At 42.0% G+C, this 25,441-nt stretch overlaps 1 protein-coding gene across 4 annotated transcripts in view; it reads right to left on the minus strand.

The window, feature by feature from the left end:
* Positions 1 to 4,629: 4,629 nt before the first annotated feature.
* LOC311106540 (RAC-alpha serine/threonine-protein kinase-like) overlaps positions 4,630 to 25,441 on the minus strand; it is a 36,073-nt gene continuing 15,261 nt past the window's right edge. The window contains exons 2-13 of one of the 4 annotated variants that reach the window (XM_084148909.1): positions 10,270 to 10,398; positions 9,945 to 10,056; positions 9,754 to 9,874; positions 9,515 to 9,646; positions 9,338 to 9,403; positions 9,148 to 9,216; positions 8,797 to 8,922; positions 8,542 to 8,670; positions 8,161 to 8,375; positions 7,943 to 8,030; positions 7,737 to 7,839; positions 4,630 to 7,533 (exon numbers count right to left, since the gene is read on the minus strand). In XM_084148909.1, coding sequence (XP_084005035.1) covers positions 7,454 to 7,533; positions 7,737 to 7,839; positions 7,943 to 8,030; positions 8,161 to 8,375; positions 8,542 to 8,670; positions 8,797 to 8,922; positions 9,148 to 9,216; positions 9,338 to 9,403; positions 9,515 to 9,646; positions 9,754 to 9,874; positions 9,945 to 10,056; positions 10,270 to 10,398 — 1,370 coding nt within the window. In that variant the 3' untranslated portion in view covers positions 4,630 to 7,453. Of the gene's footprint in view, positions 7,534 to 7,736; positions 7,840 to 7,942; positions 8,031 to 8,066; positions 8,105 to 8,155; positions 8,376 to 8,541; positions 8,671 to 8,796; positions 8,923 to 9,147; positions 9,217 to 9,337; positions 9,404 to 9,514; positions 9,647 to 9,753; positions 9,875 to 9,944; positions 10,060 to 10,269; positions 10,399 to 25,441 lie in introns of those variants that run through there. The other 3 variants (XM_084148908.1, XM_084148911.1, XM_084148910.1) reach the window with 3 other exon arrangements.

A 25,441-nucleotide genomic window follows, 5' to 3' on the forward strand; every position in this document is an offset into this window, starting at 1 on the left:
ATTAAAATATGTTTCAACTTTTTGCCATCATAAAAGGCATACATTGGACTGATCTCTCCATTACATAAACATTTTGTGGCACATATTGTTTGTTTACATTTATTGTTCCATTGTTTTGGTTGTAACACACACAGTGCTGCACACTGCCAAGCCTTGTAGATACCGCTACATCAGCAAATACAGTTCAATGATGGCTAGAGCATTTCAGAGCACTTCATCCACTCAACCAACAAACAATCAATTGCTGATTTCAATTGATTGACCTGTTATTTTACTTCACTGGCTCACGAAACGTTCCCAACATGTTGTGCAGGATGCTGATTCACATGAAATGACATGAGAAAGGGTGGTGGTATTGGTATCATTGAAAAATCAATGGCAGACATGCTTGGGTGGAAACAAGACTGTAAGCCTATTTTTAAATGACACCATAATGAATAATTCAGTGAGCATGATCAGTAACTACTATCTGTGTGCCCTTTGCACTGGTTCAATGTCACTAACAGGAAACGGTACTGTAGCTAGGGCTGTGGTGAAGGTAAGCCCACTGCCCCCTGGGTAGAAGTCAGCTCTGCTATGACACAGGGCGCTTTGGTACTTGTGCCAAGGGATGTGAAACTGAGAGGGGCCAAGATGCTACATGTGGAGAACTGGATGTTCAGGCTTTTGATCCAGCCCTGTTCTAACACACCTGATTCTACTCATCAGCTGCTCATCAGGACCTTGATTAGCTGAATCAGGTGTGTTAGATCAGGGGTGTTAACCACAGGGGGATACTGCTAGCAGGATATAGCAATACCACACAGCCATATCACTGTGGCATATAGGGGGCTTTGGTAGCAGCAAACAGCATCAGATGCCTTGTAAGCTTAACGAGAGCCTACGTCCGGCAATGAACAAATGTGGTGTTGCTCTGACACCAAAACAAAAAAAATGATGCTCACATTAAAAATAAATGGAGAGAAGGAGATGGAGATGACATATAGGTCTTTATTGTAGCTATAAAGTAGATTTCATAGTTTTTTCTCTGTCTTATCCCTCCAGCACTGTGAGTTTATTTCTTAAGACCACAGTTTTGTGCAATATCACATTTCATAATGGTTTCACATGCACAATAGTGTGTCCCTCACTAGAGTACTCACTACAATAGCTCTAGGTTACACTGAACAGCAGAGGAAGTGATATTGCTGCTAAGTAGGCCCTAAAGACACCCAAAACCATATATACTGTATATATACTAAATAACAATGTAGGCATATATGGTGATAAGTAAGCTATTTTTAGTATGTTATAAGCCGTATCCTACTGACTAGAAAAAGCACATGTTAGGCATATCTCAAATCGAAACAATTAAAAATATTTGTAAATATATTATATTTCATATTTCATACTTAATTATTCATAAACCCATTTTATTCATTATTCATACTGAGAATAGGAATCCCATCAATTTCCACATTCCATTACAGGCCAGTGTCAATAGCCTATATGGTGCACGTGATTCAATACTTTTGTCTGTAGGCCCTATTTGAAACATACAGGCTAATTGAATCACCGTCCACGTTACATTCAAGCTCAGCCTAAATGTGTCCTTGAGGCGACCCGTTTCTCCAATACGAATGACAGTGAAAATTGAGAAATAACCCGATCAGATAGCGCAGCTATTAGGCATTAGGGATAAGCCGAGACGACTGGATGATAATGATGATGATATGTCTGCCTTATATGCCCTATTGCTATTTCACATAGGCTACTACGATACAATGTATTGATACAATTGAAACATCCTTTTTAGCATCCTCTATAGGGCGCCACTGTCGGAAATGCCATGGACAGAATGCTTGGATACAATGTAACATTAAAAATGCGTGTTTAGAGCCAATACTACAGGCTGTAGCAGGCTGCTGGCCCATTCATTGAAGCACGGACGAGCTAGATCTTTCTCCTTTTAACCCCAAATATATAGGCGCCGACCACACCAAACAAGATAGGCCTAGGCTACTGGCATCATAAACCAACGTCATTTTCTACTATAGAAATCCTCGCCCAGTCATGCGACCTACCTACAATTTTCCAGATGCTGCTCCCCACCAGAAAGCAACAAACGATGTCACCACCAAATAGACAGCAACAGCCTTGACGCAATCCTTTGACAGTCTGTGGTCAACTGTGGCTTCAAATCGTTGTCGTTACGTGGGTCCAGGTGAATAACATGCGCTTCGGGTGGGGATATCGATGCTGCTGTTATGGCATTTCTGTCTGTGACGGAGAGTCGCCGACCGTGGACCAGCGCCGCCTCCAAGCACTCGGTAAGTTGTTGACGCAACACCACCAGAGGCGAATATCAAACGCTGCTTTTTCAGGTGGTGCACCTGCTGTAATGTAGACCAAATGCAGGAATATAGCTATGTCTATCCCAAATAAATATTATCAAGCGATGTCCAACGAATATTTGTTGAGGATTCCTGTGAAAATAGCATTGGATATTGAAAATATAATTTAAAAAATAATTCATTGAGGGACATTGGTCACCTTTATGTGATGAAGTCACGTATTTTTGTTTTCTTTATAATACATTAATATTGTAGTGTAGGCTAACAGCAAATTTGGAGATGCCGATATGATTTTAAATGTTGCACATGTTATTATTACGGATATTTCCTGCACGTAGGCCAATAGACTATGCCTTCTCATCCCATCCAGACTGATCAGGTTAAACTAGGCTACATGTCTTTACCACGCGCTTTTGGATGGCCTGTAAATCCATGCGCACTTATTTATGTAGTAGCCTACAGTAGGCTATTAATTGTGGTTGCTGAAAGCAAATCATAATTTTAGAAACTGTTCATACTTATTATTATTCCGCTGGAACCTCTAGAGCCAAAACCGTAAGAACTACCAACATCCAAACAACATTACTGCCTGCAGACTGCCACTTGTCAGGTTGCTTAAAAAAAAAAAACGTTTTGATGATATTACTTATACTTTTCACACTACAACCATATTTGCATAAATCCCAATGCATTTCAGGGAGTAAGCTAGAAAATGCCATTCCGTTTAAGCTAGAAATGCCATTCAAAATCTAAAACGTGCAGACCAGTCTGGAATAGTGTGCTTGTATACAGCTTTACCATTTATACTTTTTGAACTAGAATTGTTTTAAATCTGCATAAAAGCTCCATAGGCTTGAATGAGAAGTATTTGAATTCACCACTTGAAACGTTAAAGCTACAAACATCAAACCAATGTACAGACTGACTCAACTTAGATTGCTTGCCAAAGGATTGCTGATGCTATTTGTACTTTTTGAACTATAACCGTTTTACATTTGCATAAAAGCTCCATGGACTTTAAAGGCCAAATTTGGAGTCACCACTGCTCTTGATCCATTTCAGCTACAAACACATTGACATGTGCAGACTGACTCAACTTCTCCTACTTCATAATCTATAAAACTTGCTGTATCCCCTTTAATTTTAATAGCAGAATGCAGGCTTCAACATTCTAAACTGAAATCACTACAGAAGAACTTTGAGAAAGTTCAAACAAACATTTTGAGAGCTTAAAAACACATATGGCGTATGATGATATAGTACTCACTCTTGCTTACTATACTAGCCCACTATAATAACTCCATACCTACAAACCACCCCAAAATAGGTCACTATAACACATAGCCTATGAAAACCCTTTTACAACCATAAGTACTTAAAGACTAGCAAGCACACCACATTTACATCAGTAAATGTCATTTTCTAGTTGGTGTAATTTCTGTTCATGGTGAGTTATAAATGATGATTTCAATCTCCCGTAAAACTGATGTCGTGTATGATTTTAGATGCTTCATTTGGCTTCCTGTGCCAACAGTCTAGTGTGTAACCTTTCATGTGTGCTTTTTTGATGTTGTGATCATTGTATAATTTAGCTTTATCCAATATAGGCCTATGTTTATCAGGAATAACTGCATATAGTGAGTGCAACCTTCACCATTGACTAAATACATTTACATTTTAGTAATTTAGCAGACGCTCTTATCCAGAGCGACTTACAGTTAGTGAGTGCATACATTTTTTCATACTGGTCCCCCGTGGGAAACGAACCCACAACCCTAGCGTTGCAAGTGCCATGCTCTACCAACTGAGCTACACGGGACTTACAATGATAGACTGCATAGCCTTTTGAGCCAGACGATGGCGCACTATGCATGCCATATGGCTTTGCTGAAACAGTTTCCTTGAGGAACTAGCTGAAGAAATAACATCTCAAATGTAATGCAAAATGTCCTTCAGATCTATAGGACTTTTTAGAGGATAGGGGCTAGGGGTCAATTGAGAATTCAGCAATTGTCTAATGTGTTGCTCCGTCCACATTGAGTTCCAGCACCCAGCTTGGCTGACAGCTGGACCCCAGCATACTGGAGTCTGTCTCCCTGGACATCTGCTCCCTATCCTGGGCTGGGCCATCTGCACTTGGCTCTGGGCCTCCATTGTCAGCCCAATACAGATATCCAGAGGATGGGCCGGCAAATTATGTGCTGGACAATATTTGTAGGCTCCTTGATACTCTTTATACAAGTGGGGAGCTTTGAGTTAATTGAAAGAATCAAAAATCATAATATTTTGTCTCAAAAAAATCTTTATTTCTGAATCCCAATGTAAAATATCACATTTATTCCCATACAGTGAGGGAAAATGTTATTTGTTCACAAAAGCTGGTGCATTCAATTGTTCAGTTTCTCATCTGCCAAGGGGACATCAAAGGGAATGAAATAACTTAAATATAAATTGTTTTAACATTCTTACCCCCTCCCCCCTCCAACTGACATTGTGAATCATCAGGGGAGGACTGGTCGATAAGCAACAATTAGGTCAATGATTTAAAAAACAATAAAATTAAAAAGCAAATATAAAAAATATACGAAACTGGAATGGGACAAAATTAAATATACGTTTACAAATTTACAATCTCTTTACCATTAATTATCAATTGTATTGTTCAGTGAAAATTCTGAACCATTTCCTCTAGAAATAATTTATATTCAGACTAAACTAAGGCCTTAACACTTGACAAACCTAGAATCTGGGGGATCAGGACACTAAGTCAATTATCCTCTTGATCAATCAATCATTTTAAAGTAAAATGTAGATATCCTCACTTGGATTCAATTAGGACCATTGAGACACATTGAATTGCTGCCCTCACAGACCTGTCCGCACAATCTTGTGTACACACACACACACACACACACAAAATTAACGGTCATCCTTCCTTGATGGTGGTCAGTCACAGCCTGTCTGGTTTGTTTCACCTGCAACAGTAACTGTCTATGTACAGTAGCAGTCTGTCTAAAGGGTACTGTAAGTTACCTCACTGAGGTGTTGCTAAAAGCATTGGGGAGAAAACACCCAATAACTGGAAAGGATCGCAAAACAATAGAAAAAGAAAATGTACACAAACAAATCACAGAATAGGCTACCTGTTGAGAAATAACAGCAAAAAGGTCATTTTGTTGGCAGAACAGAACATTCACACAATAAATTTTGTACACAAGGTTCGAATCAGTACATGAGCATGCCTTTCGGTGCTACTCCGATAAGGTTAAGGGTCAGGGCAAAACAAAACAAAGCAGAGGGTGAGGTTGTAAATCTCTCACAAACTAAACAAGACTTTGGTCACAGTTCTAGCTAAGACAGACATTCATTTCAAACCATTTCTTTTGTTTCAGCATTGCTGCCCTCCCCTCTCATCTACCCTCACGAGGATGCCAGTGACAATTATGTCTGCCCCTCCTTTCCCCTCACCACGGCACTGTGTTATTGCACAAACTCTCCACCAAGCTAACAGTCTTCAGAATATTTTCCAGAACTGGATCATTGATAAGAGTTTTGTTATACATTGTCCGGACTGTGACGTGTTCTCAATCATAGACAATATTTGTGGAGAAACGGCTTGGTTGGTAAATAGTTAAAAAATCTACACAGGCAGGTGAACTTCAGACTCTTCCGTTTAAGTCATGCATGTGTGCGCATTCAATGGCATGCTGGTAGAAAAAGGCATCTCTGTTTTCTACAAGTTTATTTATTTAGCTAGCATGGTTTTCCGCTAGATATAAAAAGTGAGTTCTATTACTTCTCATGTCAATGTACTTTGAAGTACATGTCTACAGCTTTGATAGAGAAATATAAACCAAGGACCAACTCAACATTTGTTCACTGGGTAAATAGATAGTGACCTTTCTAGAAAAACAAGTATATACATCTAGTCATTTCACCATACAACATAAAATGTCTCAGGAAAAATACCTATTTTCCCTACTGTGGTTGCAGCAGCAATTTTTCCCCATGGAGTTGTACAGGAATCACAAGATTGCTATTCACATGATTTCTCATGAAAACATCCTATTTCACAAATCATAAATGTAGCCAATACACCCATCAAAAATGTCCTTTATGATCCACACACTGTGCTTCACCACGTCACTGATCGTGTGATCCAGTAGAGCCAACTGTTTTGTCGATACATCGTACTGTAGTCACGAACTAAGGAAAACTTAGGCAAGGTGGTGAGGCACTAACACTGAAGAAAAGTAGAATAACAGCTCATTCCAGAGACTCCATTTCAGTTCTATAGCACTCACTCCTACTAAGTGTGTGTGTTGGGGAGGGTCAACATTTGAGAGGTGAGAGACGGCAGGGTTGTTCAGAAGGCACAAAATGGTAGAAGGCAAACATGAGGTGCTATGGGAACTTGTTCAATAAGAACACATTTTCTATTTCAAAACGTGTTGCTTCGTTGTGCCCTACTGAACACAACCCAGGTGTGGAGCTTTAGTGTTACCTCTCGCAAACGTGTAAAACCTGGGAGTCTTTGAGAGCACAATGGCAGTGGTGGCTAGTAGCTGGAGATGGGAAGAAGGACTATTTCTAAAAGATCACGCTCTGATGTTTCCCTTTGCTCCATCAAAATATAAAGACAACCATTTGGAGAAATATATAGTGTACCGTTTAAAAAGCTAGTTTTCAGAGAATGCTTATGAATGTGCTTCTCTTTTGAGGCTAGCTGCATACCTATCATTGACAGGAATATCATGCTGCCATGAACAATTAGGTTGGCCGGTCACCACTGTGTCCAAGTGTGTTGCTTTTGTCAGGCAACAGAAACCTCCCCTCTAAGCAACACAAGTACAGTATTTGAAACACTGGTGACACCAAGGTTGACTCTCAATAGTCTAAAGTGGCCTTTCTCTCCTTGTCCATCTGAAGAGGAGACCAGGATAAGAAGCCACGCCAGACAATTGAGATGTGCCCCAACAATTACAGAAAAAGATCCAAGGTGAAAAGAGGTCAGATGGCCTGTGAGGATGTGTTCTGGTCAGAAATTGGGGTGTGTGTGGGGTCAGGGTGAAAGGGGTATGGTCCATTAGAGAGTGAGGAGAGGGGATCTAGGTTTAGGTTCAGGCTGTCCCACTGGCAGAGTAGGAGAACTGGGGGAAGTGGGGTCTCCTGTCGCTATCAAAAGACTCCATGCCATCATCTGGGAAGGAAAGAGGGCGAGAGAGAGAGTTAGAACAATTCATAAAAAAATGACATTCATCTTTCAAAGCAAAAACAACAAAACAATAAAGTCAAAATGTGGTTTATCTAGTAGTATGAAAGCTACTAAGCCTACTAAGGGGAGTCATTGTGCTATAAATCCCTAAACTCTTTAAGCAACGTTTTGTGGAGTTGGGAGGGTACCTTGTCCTGGAGGCGTGATTGTGATGGTTTGCCCGGTGAACTCCACGTCAAAATAGCGGGTGTCCGTTTCCGAGGTGACCTGGGGCTTGAAGGGCGGGACCAGCTGAGAGGAAAGGGGAGGAGTCATGAGTGGGCACCTGCCTGTCATAACACTTTCCATCACCATGAGAACAATGACAACAAATAGAACGCTTAGGATATGATACCTTCTTCCCGTACACATCTTGCCACTCGATCCCAGCGAAGAACTTGTGCTGCATTATCTCCTTGGCGTCATCAGGCCCTCCACCTAACCTAAAGAGAGGAACACACGCATACAAAGTCAGTGCTGCATTATCTCCTTGGCGTCATCAGGCCCTCCACCTAACCTAAAGAGAGGAACACACGCATACAAAGTCAGTGTGCACACACACACATACCTTACCTCTGCCTGGGGTCCTTCTTGAGCAGGCCAGAGAGCAGGGACTTTCCCTCGGGGCCCAGGGTTCTAGGAAAGCGGATCTCCTCCATCAGGATCAGCTCAAACAGCTTCTCATGGTCCTGGTTGTAGAAGGGCAACCGACCGCACATCATCTCATACATGACCACACCCAGACCCCACCAGTCCACAGCACGACCATAGTCATTGTCCTCCAGCACCTGTGTGTTGGAAAGGGGAGGTAGTACATGAGCGTCATGTACAGGTGGGTAGTAGCTCCTCCGGAAGGGCTTTCTAACCTCATCCCTATATCTATGGTAGTGTTTCTGATTAACTGATGATAGCTTTCTATCAGTTGAAGGACAGGGCTGATGGGTAGGTGTTTACCTCGGGGGCCAGATACTCTGGCGTCCCACAGAAGGTCTTCATGGTGGCCCCGTCCTTGATGCCCTCCTTACACAGGCCAAAGTCTGTGATCTTGACGTGGCCGTCTTTGTCCAGCATCAGGTTTTCCAGCTACAGTAGAGAGAGAGGGTTTCACAAGGTGAGTTCGAGAATAGGGAAGTTCCTACTTGAACTTGTCCAATAAGAACACAGATGTTTATTTTCCATTGCGAAACGTTTTCCGACTCCCTAAGTCACCTTCAGGTCCCTGTAAACCACATTCTTCTCCAAGTGGAGGTAGTCCAGCGCCGACACGATCTCCGCTCCGTAGAACCGGGCCCTCTCCTCGGAGAACACACGGTCTCGTGATAGGTGGAAGAACAGCTGGATTGAAAGAGATGGTTATTGTGTTAATTCAAATTACAGTCACATAAATCCGACCCATTTCCCCCAACCTTAACGGTATTAAGTTCACGATTATACAATTGTCTGCCTTGTAGGAAAAGGAATCATGTCCACTCTATTCATTACAGTCCATCTGCAATGTTCTGAGTATTTCACCTCACTGATAAGGCCTATACACCAGGTAAAATGCAACACAGTGCTCACCTCTCCTCCATTGGCGTACTCCATGACGAAACACAAGCGGTCGTGCGTCTGGAAGGAGTACTTCAGACCCTTTATGGAGTGGATGAAGGAAGAGGTTTAAGCAGCACAATTAGGTTACCCATTTATATTAGTATAACTGTAAAGAGAGGGAACAGAGTTTCTATTGCACACCAATGGAATGGTCTCTCACCGTTAAGAAGGGGTGTTTGGAGTTCTGCAGTACTCTGTTTTCAGTGAGCGTTTGTGCTACTTCATCCTAGAGAAGACAAAGGAGATGAGCTTGATCCAAGAACAGGAAACACCAGTATACACAGAGACTTCACGAACTAAGACAAAGACACACAAACAAGCACACTCGTCTACTCACTTTTGCCACGATCACTTCTTTCTTGAGGATTTTCATAGCGTAGTATTTTCCTGTTGCTTTTTCCTTCACCAGGATAACCTTCCCAAAAGTGCCTTTTCCCAAGAGTTTGAGGTATTCAAAGTCGTGCATAGTCTAGGAGACAAAGTGTTAAAAACAAAGAGTTGACTTTAGTTTTTCATATCTTAAATCCTTAAATCCAGCAACACAAATGCTGAGCACAAAGGGTTAGGTGTACGCACCACTTTGAGTTTGGGCTTGGTGAGGTACATCTCCATGGGGTCTGGTGAGGAGTCCATCCTCTCCTCCTCCTGTTTCTGCAGCCCATCAGCCACTTCCTGGAAGGCCTTTGTCCACTGCTCCCTGAGGATGGAGGGAACCAGAGGTTTGATGACTCTACGTATGTGTGTGTGTGTGTGTGTGAGTAAATTACCTATCCTCTGGGCTCTCCACGTGGAAGGTACGCTCTATGACAGTGGTCCACTGCAGGCAGCGGATGATGAATGTGTTGGGTTTGGGCCGCTCCGTCTTCATCAGCTGACATTCTGCTGGTCATAAGGAAAAAGAGGGAGAGAAAGAGGAAACGAGAGCAAGATATGTCATGTGGTCAAGTGAACCATCAGGTATGCATAGAATGTAGTGCAGGGCTATAACAAAAATATGCAACCTCTGAGGTACTCGAGGACCTGAGTGGAGATACACTGCCCAATTTTTGTGTTAAACGTTTGATGGGGGGGGGTGTCAGAGGGTCGCCTTACGTGCTACTGAGAAGTTATTGAGCGGCGTCTCCAGTTGGTCGACGTCTTGCGGTCGCTCCTTGTACCCGATGAACGTACCGTCGCTCTTCAGCAAGAAATACCTGGGTCTCCAGGTCTTTATGTACTCTCCTGAAAGAGAGCGAGAGAAAGCAAACCATTTAACAGTTACCCTTCAGCCAATTGCATGTATCACATCAGACAGGAGACTTCTCCGTCAACCTTTGTCAGTGCAATCCTAACCCAGTCGGAAGAGCCATAACAGCACTGAGCTATCGCTAACCCTAGGGGGAGCTAGTAATGATAGCATGTTGGACAAGTGTGTGAGAGAGACAGACTCTCAGTTTGGTTGACCGCAAGCTTCTGAGGCCTTTGTACTGGTGGTTTCGGCGAAAACAGAACTTCCCCTCACAGGCCTTTTCCTTTTTTTGTATCTCCTCTTTGCACTGTGTGTATATACACTGTATGTATGTGTGTTGTACTGCCTGTCTGTACTGTACCTTTAAGACAAGCAGCTAGTAAACAGGGTCTCAGACATGTATTCTTTTTTATAACCGCGACTACGGGTACTTCTGGTAATCAACAACCAGATTCTAGAAAACAGGAAGTGACACACTAACCGCACATTTAGAAGAGAAAAAAGCCCAATCAGGTGTAGAGTAGGTGCTGCTGCTGCTGACTCATCCATTAACCGCTCAATAAGGGTGATAAGATTAGATTTATCAAAAAACTGTTTCATTTCACACGCACACTTCATGCCTAGAGACTAAAGCAGAGGAGTGTGTGTGCGTGCATGCATATACACTAACAGTCAAAAGTTTGGACATACCTACACATTTAAGGGTTTGTCTTTATTTTTACATTGTAGAATAATAGTGAAGACATCACAACTATGAAATAACACATATGGAATCATGTGGTAACCAAAGAAGTGTTAAACAAGATTTTGCAGGTTTTCCTACTTACAAAGCATGTAGAGGTCTGTAATTTTATCATAGGTACACTTCAACTGTGAGAGACGGAATCTAAAACAAAAATCCAGAAAATCACATTGTATGATTTTTAAGTAATTAATTTGCATTTTATTGCATGACATAAGTATTTGATCACCTACCAACCAGTAAGAATTCCGGCTCTCACAGACCTGTTAGTTTTTCTTTAAGAAGCCCTCCTGTTCTCTACTCATTACCTGTATTAACTGCACCTGTTTGAACTCGTTACCTGTATAAAAAGACACCTGTCCACACACTCAATCAAACAGACTCCAACCTCTCCACAATGGCCAAGACCAGAGAGCTGTGTAAGGACATCAGGGATAAAATTGTAGACCTGGACAAGGCTGGGATGGGCTACAGGACAATAGGTAAGCAGCTTGGTGAGAAGGCAATAACTGTTGGCGCAATTATTAGAAAATGGAAGAAGTTCAAGATGACGGTCAATCACCCTCGGTCTGGGGCTCCATGCAAGATCTCACCTCGTGGGGCATCAATGATCATGAGGAAGGTGAGGGATCAGCCCAGAACTACACGGCAGGACCTGGTCAATGACCTGAAGAGAGCTGGGACCACAGTCTCAAAGAAAACCATTAGTAACACACTACGCCGTCATGGATTAAAATTCTGCAGCGCACGCAAGGTCCCCCTGCTCAAGCCAGCGCATGTCCAGGCCCGTCTGAAGTTTGCCAATGACCATCTGGATGATCCAGAGGAGGATTGGGAGAAGGTCATGTGGTCTGATGAGACAAAAATATAGCTTTTTGGTCTAAACTCCACTCGCCGTGTTTGGAGGAAGAAGAAGGATGAGTACAACCCCAAGAACACCATCCCAACCGTGAAGCATGGAGGTGGAAACATCATTCTTTGGGGATGCTTTTCTGCAAAGGGGACAGGACGACTGCACCTTATTGAGGGGAGGATGGATGGGGCCATGTATTGCGAGATCTTGGCCAACAACCTCCTTCCCTCAGTAAGAGCATTGAAGATGGGTCGTGGCTGGGTCTTCCAGCATGACAACGACCCGAAACACACAGCCAGGGCAACTAAGGAGTGGCTCCGTAAGAAGAATCTCAAGGTCCTGGAGTGGCCTAGCCAGTCTCCAGACCTGAACCCAATAGAAAATCTTTGGAGGGAGCTGAACGTCCGTATTGCCCAGCGACAGCCCCGAAACCTGAAGGATCTGGAGAAGATCTATATGGAGGAGTGGGCCAAAATCCCTGCTGCAGTGTGTGCAAACCTGGTCAAGACCTACAGGAAACATATGATCTCTGTAATTGCAAACAAAGGTTTCTGTACCAAATATTTAGTTCTGCTTTTCTGATGTATCAAATACTTATGTCATGCAATAAAATGCAAATTAATTACTTAAAAATCATACAATGTGATTTTCTGGATTTTTGGATTCCGTCTCTCACAGTTGAAGTGTACCTATGATAAAAATTACAGACCTCTACATGCTTTGGAAGTAGGAAAACCTGCAAAATCGGCAGTGTATCAAATACTTGTTCTCCCCACTGTATATACACACACACCCACACACATACATACATATATATACAGTGAGGGAAAAAGTATTTGATCCCCTGCTGATTTTGTACGTTTGCCCACTGACAAAGACATGATCAGTCTATAATTTTAATGGTAGGTTTATTTGAACAGTGAGACAGAATAACAACAAAGAAAATCCAGAAAAACGCATGTCAAAAATATTATAAATTGATTTGCATTTTAATGAGGGAAATAAGTATTTGACCCCTCTGCAAAACATGACTTAGTACTTGGTGGCAAAACCCTTGTTGGCAATCACAGAGGTCAGACGTTTCTTGTAGTTGGCCACCAGGTTTGCACACATCTCAGGATGGATTTTGTCCCATTCCTCTTTGCAGATCTTCTCCAAGTCATTAAGGTTTCGAGGCTGACGTTTGGCAACTCGAACCTTCAGCTCCCTCCACAGATTTTCTATGGGATTAAGGTCTGGAGACTGGCTAGGCCACTCCAGGACCTTAATGTGCTTCTTCTTGAGCCACTCCTTTGTTGCCTTGGCCGTGTGTTTTGGGTCATTGTCATGCTGGAATACCCATCCACGACCCATTTTGAATGCCCTGGCTGAGGGAAGGAGGTTCTCACCCAAGATTTGACGGTACATGACCCCGTCCATCGTCCTTTGATGCGGTGAAGTTGTCCTGTCCCCTTAGCAGAAAAACACCCCCAAAGCATAATGTTTCCACCTCCATATTTGACGGTGGGGATGGTGTTCTTGGGGTCATAGGCAGCATTCCTCCTCCTCCAAACACGGCGAGTTGAGTTTATGCCAAAGAGCTCCATTTTGGTCTCATCTGACCACAACACTTTCACCCAGTTCTCCTCTGAATCATTCAGATGTTCATTGGCAAACTTCAGACGGGCCTGTATATGTGCTTTCTTGAGCAGGGGGACCTTGCGGGCGCTGCAGGATTTCAGTCCTTCACGGCGTAGTGTGTTACCAATTGTTTTCTTGGTGACTATGGTCCCAGCTGCCTTGAGATCATTGACAAGATCCTCCCATGTAGTTCTGGGCTGATTCCTCACCGTTCTCATGATCATTGCAATTCCACGAGGTGAGATCTTGCATGGAGCCCCAGGCCGAGGGAGATTGACAGTTATTTTATGTTTCTTCCATTTGCGAATAAATCGCACCAACTGTTGTCACCTTCTCACCAAGCTGCTTGGCGATGGTCTTGTAGTCCATTCCAGCCTTGTGTAGGTCTACAATCTTGTCCCTGACATCCTTGGAGAGCTCTTTGGTCTTGGCCATGGTGGAGAGTTTGGAATCTGATTGATTGATTGCTTCTGTGGACAGGTGTCTTTTATACAGGTAACAAACTGAGATTAGGAGCACTCCCTTTAAGAGTGTGCTCCTAATCTCAGCTCGTTACCTGTATAAAAGACACCTGGGAGCCAGAAATCTTTCTGATTGAGAGGGGGTCAAATACTTATTTCCCTCATTAAAATGCTAATCAATTTATTACATTTTTGAAATGCATTTTTCTGGATTTTTTTGTTGTTATTCTGTCTCTCACTGTTCAAATAAACCTACCATTAAAATTATAGACTGATCATTTCTTTGTCAGTGGGCAAACGTACAAAATCAGCAGGGGATCAAATACTTTTTTCCCCTCACTGTATATACACCCACATACATATATACACACACACACATCCTTTAAAAATATATATTTCCCTTTATTATCTTCCAACCCCACCACCCCTTCCCTAATTGGAGTAAACTAGTGAACAACAACGCTTAGACCTCGACTTCCAGCTTATACATACTATATACATTTTATGGACACAGTCAATTTTACAATCATTCTATTTTGTTTGGTTTTACTCCTGAACTTCCTCAACCTCTCCGATCATTTTCATGATGTCCATCCGGTTTGCTTCTATATGCCATACCATATCTTTCTAACTGTGCACTTTCACAAAAGCTCTCAACCTATAACCTATATACTTATTATGCTTATTATGGACACAGTATGCTTACATTATTAGTTATGTTGTTATTAGTTGTTGTTAATTGTTATTAGTCCCATCCTTCAACTCCATTCAACACCACCCATCTATCTCTTAACACCATCCATATTGGATTTCTATTTGCCATATATTTTAACTGTACTGTGATGTTTTACAAAAGTTCTGAACCTTTCTATTCTCATTGTTTCTACAGATTGTAAATAAACATTTTTGCTAAAAGTATTATTATATTATTGATCGATTGACTATGACTTTTCAGATCACCCAGTAATGCTATCTGCAGGGTTAGCTCCAGGTAAATATTGCAATCCTTTAGCCATTCCTGGACCTGTGTCCAAAAACAAGCTACAAATGGACAGACCAAAACAAATGATCTAATGATTCTGTCTCTTCGCAGCAAAATCTGCAGAGCTGGGAAGATTGTATCCCTCATATAAATAATATTCTATTGGTTGCAAGAATTTGATCTAATAATTTAAATTGAAAAATTATAAGTTTTGTGTATCAGTTCATAAACACTATGCCATGGCATTGGTACGTCAAAAATCTCTTCCCAACTATTTTGCAATCTATATGGGACGGCTGTCAATCTTTTGGTCCTTAAATGAAACTGGTATACTTTTTTATTTATCAGTTTTCTTTAACCAATTATGTTCTTTAATGCAAGGCCAACATACAAGTTCCTTACTTTTTCCCCCTTCCACTTTCCTCAATACAGTTAAATAAATAAAAACTAAGTGACACAAGGAATAACTACACAGTGAATAACAAATAATGAGTAAAAATAACATGGCTATAAACAGGGAGTACCAGTACCGAATAGATGTACAGCAGGAGGAGGTAAACGAGGTATTTAAATAAATATACAGTTCATTCGGAATGTATTTAGACCCCTTGACTTTTTCCACATTTTGTTACGTTACAGCCTTATTCTAAAATTGATTAAATAAATGTTTTTACTCAAATCTACACACAATACCCCATAATGACAAAGTGAAACAGGTTTTTAGAATTTTAGAATGTATTAAAAATAAAAAACAGAAATGTCTTAAGTATTCAGACCCTTTGCTATGTGACTCTAAATTGAGCTCAGGTGCATCCAGTTTCTATTGATCATCCTTGAGATGTTTCTACAACTTGGAGACCACCTGTGTTAAATTCAATTGTTTGGACATTATTTGGAAAGGCACACACACCTGTGTAAATAAGGCCAGACAGTTGACAGTGCATGTCAGAGCAAAAACCAAGCCATGAGATCGAAGGAATTGTCCGTAGAGCTCCGAGACAGGATTGTGTCGAGGTGCAGATTTGGGGAAGGGTACAAAAAAAATGTTCTGCAGCATTTAAGGTCCCCAAGAACACAGTGACCTCCATCATTCTTAAATGGAAGAAGTTTGGAGCCACCAAGACTATTCCTAGAGCTGGCTGCCCGGCCAAACTGAGCAATCGGGGGAGAAGGGCCTTGGTAAGGGAGGTGATCAAGAACCAAATGGTCACTCTGACCAAGCTCCAGAGTTCCTCTGTGGTGATGGGAGAACCTTCCAGAAGGACAACCATCTCTGCAGCACTCCACCAATCAGGCCTTTATGGTAGAGTGGCCAGACGGAAGCCACTCCTCAGTAAAAAGGCACATGACAGCACGCTTGGAGTTTGCCAAAAGGCACCGAAAGGAATCTCAGACCATGAGAAACAAGATTCTCTGGTCAGATGAAACCAAGATTGAACTCTTTGACCTGAATGCAAAGCGTCACGTCTGGAAGAAACGTGGCATCACCCCTACGGTGAAGCATGGTGGTGGCAGCATCATGCTGTGGTGATGTTTTTCAGCGGCAGGGACTGGGAGATTAATCAGGATTGAGGGAAGGATGAACGGAGCAACGTACAGAGAGATCCTTGATGAAAACCTGCTGCAGAGCACTCAGGACCTCAGACTGGGGCGAAGGTTCACCTCCCAACAGGACAACAACCCTAAGCACACAGCCAAGACAACACAGGTGTGGCTTCGGGACAAGTCTCTGAATGTCCTTGAGTGGACCAGCCAGAGGCCGGACTTGAACCTGATCGAACATTTCTGGAGACCTGAAAATATCTGTGCGGTGACACTCCCCATCCAACTTGACAGAGCTTGAGAGGATCTGCAGAAAAGAATGGGAGAAACTCCCCAAATACAGGTGTGCCAAGCTTGTAGCGTCATACGCAAGAAGACTGTAGGCTGTAATCGCTGCCAAAGGTGCTTCAATAAAGTACTGAGTAAAGAGTCTGAATACTTATGTAAATTTAATATTTCAGTTGTTTATTTTTATTACATTTGCACACAAAAAAAATCTGTTTTTGCTTTGTCATCATGGGGTATTGGGTGTAGATTGATGAGGGGAAAATGTATTTAATCAATTTTCGAATAAGGCTGCAACGTAACAAAATGTGGAAAAAGTAAAGGGGACTAAAAAATTTCTGAATGCACTGTAGGAAGGGTTAAAATGACTAGGAAACAGGTTAGATAAGACAGTATGTGGTGTGTGTGTGTGTGTCAGAGGAAGGCCCAAAAAATTGTCAAAGACTCCAGCCACCCAAGCCATAGTCTGTTCGCTCTGCTACCTCACGGCAAGCAGTACCAGTGCACCAAGTCTGGAACCAACAGGACCCTGAACAGCTTCTACCACCAAGCGATAAGACTGCTAAACAAGGCTGCTAAATGGCAAATGAAATGGCTACCCGGACTACATGCATTGACCCTTTTTTTAATCTAACTTTTGCACTGAGTATGCACACACATACTTACACCCTAACGCACATACTGACATCACACGCTACTGCTCCACATATGCTGCTGCTGCTGCTACTGCTGCTACTACTACGATGGTCTATTATCTACCCTGTTGCCTAGTCACTTTACCCCTACCTATACAGTGGGGGGAAAAAGTATTTAGTCAGCCACCAATTGTGCAAGTTCTCCCACTTAAAAAGATGAGAGAGGCCTGTAATTTTCATCATAGGTACACGTCAACTATGACAGACAAAATGATATTTTTTTTTTAACAGAAAATCACATTGTAGGATTTTTAATGAATTTATTTGCAAATTATGGTGGAAAATAAGTATTTGGTCAATAACAAAAGTTTCTCAATACTTTGTTATATACCCTTTGTTGGCAATGACACAGGTCAAACGTTTTCTGTAAGTCTTCACAAGGTTTTCACACACTGTTGCTGGTATTTTGGCCCATTCCTCCATGCAGATCTCCTCTAGAGCAGTGATGTTTTGGGGCTGTCGCTGGGCAACACAGACTTTCAACTCCCTCCAAAGATTTTCTATGGGGTTGAGATCTGGAGACTGGCTAGGCCACTCCAGGACCTTGAAATGCTTCTTACGAAGCCACTCCTTCGTTGCCCGGGCGGTGTGTTTGGGATCATTGTCATGCTGAAAGACCCAGCCACATTTCATCTTCAATGCACTTGCTGATGGAAGGAGGTTTTCACTCAAAATCTCACGATACATGGCCCCATTCATTCTTTCCTTTACACGGATCAGTCGTCCTGTTCCCTTTGCAGAAAAACAGCCCCAAAGCATGATGTTTCCACCCGCATGCTTCACAGTAGGTATGGTGTTCTTTGGATGCAACTCAGCATTCTTTGTCCTCCAAACACGACGAGTTGAGTTTTTACCAAAAAGTTCTATTTTGGTTTCATCTGACCATATGACATTCTCCCAATCCTCTTCTGGATCATCCAAATGCACTCTAGCAAACTTCAGACGGGCCTGGACATGTACTGGCTTAAGCAGGGGGACACGTCTGGCACTGCAGGATTTGAGTCCCTGGCGGCGTAGTGTGTTACTGATGGTAGGCTTTGTTACTTTGGCCCCAGCTCTCTGCAGGTCATTCACTAGGTCCCCCCGTGTGGTTCTGGGATTTTTGCTCACCGTTCTTGTGATCATTTTGACCCCACGGGGTGAGATCTTGCGTGGAGCCCCAGATCGAGGGAGATTATCAGTGGTCTTGTATGTCTTCCATTTCCTAATAATTGCTCCCACAGTTGATTTCTTCAAACCAAGCTGCTTACCTATTGCAGATTCAGTCTTCCCAGCCTGGTGCAGGTCTACAATTTTGTTTCTGGTGTCCTTTGACAGCTCTTTGGTCTTGGCCATAATGGAGTTTGGAGTGTGACTGTTTGAGGTTGTGGACAGGTGTCTTTTATACTGATAACAAGTTCAAACAGGTGCCATTAATACAGGTAACGAGTGGAGGACAGAGGAGCTTCTTAAAGAAGAAGTTACAGGTCTGTGAGAGCCAGAAATCTTGCTTGTTTGTAGGTGACCAAATACTTATTTTCCACCATAATTTGCAAATAAATTTATTAAAAATCCTACAATGTGATTTTCAGGATTTTTTTTCTTCTCAATTTGTCTGTCATAGTTGACGTGTACCTATGATGAAAATTACAGGCCTCTAATTTTTTTAAGTGGGAGAACTTGCACAATTGGTGGCTGACTAAATACTTTTTCCCCCCACTGTATATACACACACACACACACACAGCTACCTCAATTAACTTGTACCCCTGCACATCGACTCGGTACTGGTACTCCCTGTATATAGCCATGTTATTTTTACTCGTTATTGTTATTCGTTATTAACTGTGTTTATTTCTTGTGTCACTATTTCTATTTTATCTTTAACTCTGTATTGTTGAAAAAGGACCCGTAAGTAAGCATTTCACTGATATTCTACACCTGTTGTTTACAAAGCATGCGACAAATAACATTTGATTTGAATGGTATTCACTGAGTCGATGGTTTATATATTTAGTATAATGTTTTACAGATTTGTCATCTTATTTGACACATTTTACATGTTGAGACCTTTGGACTATAAGGTTCTGACATTTTTGTAAAAATTAGTCACATAATTGAACTTTAGATGGTTCTTCATGTCTGTGAAGTTAGTTTTTTTTAAAGAAAATGTTTAGTGAAAAGAATTGTTATCCGTAATCCAATCACAAGCCTGAACAAATACAGACGGACCAATCAGCATATCTTCGCCATCTCCCTCCATGTATGGTCTACACTAGTCTAGCCAGCAATAATGGCACGCAAGCAAAAATACAAGTTATAAATCTTAAAATAAATGTTGTCACATCATTGTTCAGTAATGACAGTAATTCGTCTGATGATCATAATACATTTCTTAATGTATTTGATGTGTTCTGACTCCATCTTGTTAAATAGTGTTATTCTATCATTTATTTATTCAAATAGCTAGTCTTCTTAAAAACAGAACATGTCTAATTCAGAAGTGTCAGATAGAACCTTGAGGCTGAACCCAGATTGACATTTCAGAGCCATAAGGTTCTATCTGCGATTGCACCCACTAAAAAACGTTGATGCTCAATATCTCAGAAATATGCTTTGCACTGATAGAACCTTATAGTGCCAAGGTCACGATTTGTTAAGGCCACACAGAGGGCCAGAGATAATTACAGACACCTATGATTATCTGAAGTACCCCAAAAGGCCACTAGAATAAAAGCAGCAGAGTGTGTGTCAGGGTTTCTGTTATTAAAATGTGGCGCCGGACATTTGACCAGCAGCATTTTAATTTACTGGGCATTTGAGAAATGTACCAGACCCATATGCATTGGGTGTGTAACCTGATTAGGGCGTCCACCCACGGTGTTAAGAATGACAGAAATCACATATTATGGTAATTCATATGAACAGAACATGCAAGTCCAGGATGCAACGATATGCGGTCCTTCTTACCGAATTCTGATGCGCACTTTGAAGGATGTTAGAATAACTGTCTACATGTACTTTTCCTCAGCCAACAAGAAAAGCAACGAACAGCAAAATCACTTGCCTATGTCAATATACTATCCCGCCATAGTAGAAAAGTTTACCTATTCTATTGGTCAGCTTGTCGAGAAAGAAATAGCGTATTCCAGAAACACACTTTGGGACAGTTGTGGGAGGAAAGATCCCAAATTCATACAACCAGTAGGCCTAGGCTACATAAAACAAAAACTTTAAAAAGCAAAAGAGTCTGATGCAACAGATCAGAACCTTTAGCAAACCATTTAACAGTTACCCTTCAGCCAATTGCATGTATCACATCAGAAAGGAGATTACTCCGACAACCTTTGTCAGTGCAACCCTAACCCAGTCAGAAGAGCCATAATAGCACTGCGCTATCGCTAACCCTAGGGGAGCTAGTAATGATAGCATGTTGGACAAGTGTGTGAGAGAGACAGACTCTCAGTTTGGTTGACCGCAAGCTTCTGAGGCCTTTTTCCTGGTGGTTTTGGCAAAAACAGAACTTCCCCTCACAGGCCTTTTCCTGTATCTCCTCTTTGCACTGTATGTGTGTTTTACTGCCTGCCTATACTGTACCTTTAAGACAGGCAGCTAGTAAAAACAGGGTCTCAGACATGTATTTATTTTTATAACAACGACTACGGATACTTCTGGTAATCAACAACCAGTCAAGAAAACAGGAAGTGACACACTAACCGCACATTTAGAAAAAACAAACCTCAATCAGGTATAGTGTCGGTGTTGCTGACTCATCCTCTAAATGCTCAATAAGGGTGATAAGATTAGATTGGAATCCTCGAAAAACAGTTTCATTTCACACGCACACTTCATGCCTAGAGACTAAAGCAGAGGAGTGTGTGTGTGTGTGTGTGTGTGTGTGTCTGTGTATGTTCGGGAGCCTGTGTGTGTGTGTGTGTGTGTGTGTGTGTGTGTGTGTGTGTGTGGGTGTGTGGCATGGACATGGGCCGGATGGTGTTCACACAGCACTGAAATAGTGACACAAGGAATAACTACACAGTGAATAACAAATAATGAGTAAAAATAACATGGCTATATACAGGGAGTACCAGTACCGAATCGATGTGCAGCAGTAGGAGGTAAACGAGGTAGTTAAATAAATATACAGAGCATTCAGAAAGTATTTATACCCCTTGACTTTTTCCACATTGTTAAGTTACAACCTTATTCTAAAATTGATTAAATAAATGTTTTTCCTCACCAATCTACACACAATACCCCATAATGACAAAGCAAAAACAGATTTTGAATTTTTTGCAAATGTATAAAAATTTAAAAACAGAAATACCTTAAGTATTTAAGTATTCAGACCCTTTGCTATGTGACTCTAAATTGAGCTCAAGTGCATCCTGTTTCCATTGATCATCCTTGAGCTGTTTCTACAACTTGGAGTCCACCTGTGGTAAATTCAATTGATTGGACATGAGTTGGAAAGGCACACACCTGTGTATATAAGGTCTGACAGTTGACAGTGCATGTCTGAGCAAAAACCAAGCCAGGAGGTCGAAGGAATTGTCCGTAGAGCTCCGATACAGGATTGTGTCGAGGCACAGATTTGGGGAAGGGTACCAAAAAATGTTCTGCATCATTGAAGGTCCCCAAGAACACAGTGGCCTCAATCATTCTAAACATGGAAGATGTTTGGAACCACCAAGACTATTCCTAGAGCTGGCCGCCCGGCCAAACTGAGCAATCGGGGGAGAAGGGCCTTAGTCAGGGAGGTGACCAAGAACCCGATGCACTCTGACAGAGACCAGAGTTCCTCTGTGGAGATGGAAGAACCTTCCAGAAGGACAACCATCTCTGCAGCACTCCACCAATCAGGCCTTTATGGTAGAGTGGCCTGACGGAAGCCACTCCTCAGTAAAAAGGCACATGACAGCCCGCTTGGAGTGTGCCAAAAGGGACCTAAAGGACTCTCAGACCATGAGAAACAAGATTCTCTGGTCTGATGAAACCAAGATTGAACTCTTTGGCCTGAATGCCAAGCGTCACGTCTGGAAGAAACGTGGCATCATCCCTACGGTGAAGCATGGTGGTAGATCATCATGCTGGGGGATGTTTTTCAGCGGCAGGGACTGGGAGACTAGTCAGGATCGAGGGAAGGATGAACGGAGCAAAGTACAGAGAGATCCTTGATGAAAACCCGCTCCAGAGTGCTCAGGACCTCAGACTGGGGCGAAGGTTCACCTTCCCACAGAACAACGACCCTAAGCACACAGCGCAGGAGCGGCTTTGGGACAAGTCTCTGAATGTCCTTGAGTGGCCCAGCCAGAGTCCGGACTTGAACCCGATCAAACATTTCTGGAGAGACCTGAAAATAGCTGAACAGCGACGCTCCCCAACCAACCTGACAGAGCTTGAGAGGATCTGCAGAGAAGAAATGGGAGAAACTCCCAAATACAGGTGTCCAAGCTTGTAGCGTCATACTCAAGAAGACGAGGCTGTAATCGCTGCCAAAGGTGCTTCAACAAAGTACAGAATAAAGGGTCTGAATACGTATGTAAATGTGATTTCAGTTTATTTTTTATAAATTTGCAAAAATGTATAAAAATCAGTTTTTGCTTTGTCATCATGGGGTATATTGTGTGCAGATTGATGGAAAAAACATTTAATCAATTTTCGAATAAGGCTGTAACGTAACAAAACGTGGAAAAAGTCAAGGGGTCTGAATACTTTCCGAATGCACTGTAGGAAGGGTTAAAGTGCCTAGGAAACAGGACAGGTAAGACAGTAGCGTATGTGTGTAAGACGTCAGTATGCACGTGTGGCGGTTTCAGAGGAAGGCCCAAAAAATGGTCAAAAACTCCAGCCACCCAAGCCATAGTCTGTCCGCTCTGCTACCGCACAGCAAGCTGTACCAGTGCACCAAGTCAGGAACCAACAGGACCCTGAACAGCTTCTACCCCCAAGCGGTAAGACTGCTAAACAAGGCTGCTAAATAGCAAATCAAATGGCTATTCATACTACATGCATTGACCCTTTAACTAACTTTTGCACTGGGTATGCACACACACACACATACCAACATCACACACGCTGCTGCGTCACATACGCTGCTCCTATGATTGTGGACTACAGGAGAAAAAAAAAAGACGACTGAGCACACCTCCATTCTCATCAACGGGGCTGTAGTGGAACAGGTTGAGAGCTTCAAGTTCCTTGGTGTCCACATCAACAACGAACGATCATGGTCCAAACACACCAAGACAGTCGTGAAGAGGGCACGACAAAACCTATTCCCCCTCAGGAGACTGAAAAGATTTGGCATGGGTCCTCAGATCCTCAAAAAGTTATACAGCTGCACCATCGAGAGAGCATCCTGAATGGTAGCATCACCGCCTGGTACGGCAACTGCTCGGCCTCCGACCGCAAGGCACTACAGAGGGTAGTGCGTACGGCCCAGTACATCACTGGGGTCAAGGTTTCTGCCATCCATGACTAATATACTAGGCGGTGTCAGAGGAAGGCCCTAAAAATTGTCAAAGACTCAAGCCACCCTAGTCATAGACTGTTCTCTCTGCTACCGCACGGCAAGCGGTACCGGAGCGCCATGTCTAGGTCCAAAAGGCTTCTCAACAGCTTCTACCCCCAAGCCATAAGACTCCTGAACAGCTAATCATGGCTACCCAGACTTTTTGCACTGCCCACCCCACCCCCCTCTTTTACGCTGCTGCTACTCTGTTTACTATTTATGCATAGTCACTTTAACTCTACCCACATGTACATATGACCTCAATTACCTCGACTAGCCGGTGCCCCCGCACATTGACTCTGTACCGGTACCCCCCTGTATATAGCCTCCCTACTGCTATTTTATTTTACTGCCGCTCTTTAGCCATTTGCTTTTATTTTTCTTAATTAACACTTTTTTATTTATTTTTTTTTCTTTAAAAAACGGCATTGTTGGTTAAGGGCTTGTAAGCATTTCACTGTAATGTCTACACCTGTTGTATTCGGCGCATGTGGCAAATAAAATTTGATTTGTCTATTATTCACCCTGTTGCCTAGTCACTTTACCTCTACCTATATGTACATAGCTACCTTAATTAACTTGTACCCCTGCACATCGACTCGGTACTGGTACTCCCTGTATATAGCCATGTTATTTTTACTTGTTATTGTTGTTATTCACTGTGTATTTATTTCTCGTGTCACTATTTCTATTTTATCTTTAACTCTGAATTGTTGGAAAAGGACCCGTAAGTAAGCATTTCGCTGTTTGTCTACACCTGTTGTTTACAAAGCATGTGACAAATAACATTTGATTGTAATGGTATTCACTGAATCAATGGTTTATATTTAGGATAATGTTTTACAGATTTGTCATCTTATTTGATTATTTTGTATATATATTTCACATGTTGAGACCTTTGGACTATAAAGGTTCTGACATTTTTGTCAAATGAGTCACATATAATTGATCTTTAGATCGTTTTTTACAAACTTCAGACATATGAAGAACCAAGTACATTTTTAGTGAAAAATATTAACTAGAAAGTTCTATCTGCATAAACCCATTTGAACTTGGCGCTAAAAGGTTCTATCTGTAATCCAATCACAAGCCTGAACAAATACAGACGGACCAATGAGCATATCTTTGCCATCTCCCTCCAAGTGCAGTCTAGACTATTCTAGCCAGCAATAATGGCACGCAAGCAAAAAAAAGAACAGTCAGAAATCTTTAAATAAATGTCACATCATTGTTCAGTAATGACAGTAATTTGTCTGATGATCATAATACATTTCTTAATGTATTTGATGTGTTCTGACTCCATCTTGTTAAATAGTGTTATTCTATCATTTATGTATTCAAATAGCTAGTCTTCTTAAAAACA

Source organism: Coregonus lavaretus (genome assembly GCF_964263955.1).
Source record: "Coregonus lavaretus genome assembly, chromosome: 31".
Lineage (NCBI taxonomy): Eukaryota > Metazoa > Chordata > Actinopteri > Salmoniformes > Salmonidae > Coregonus > Coregonus lavaretus.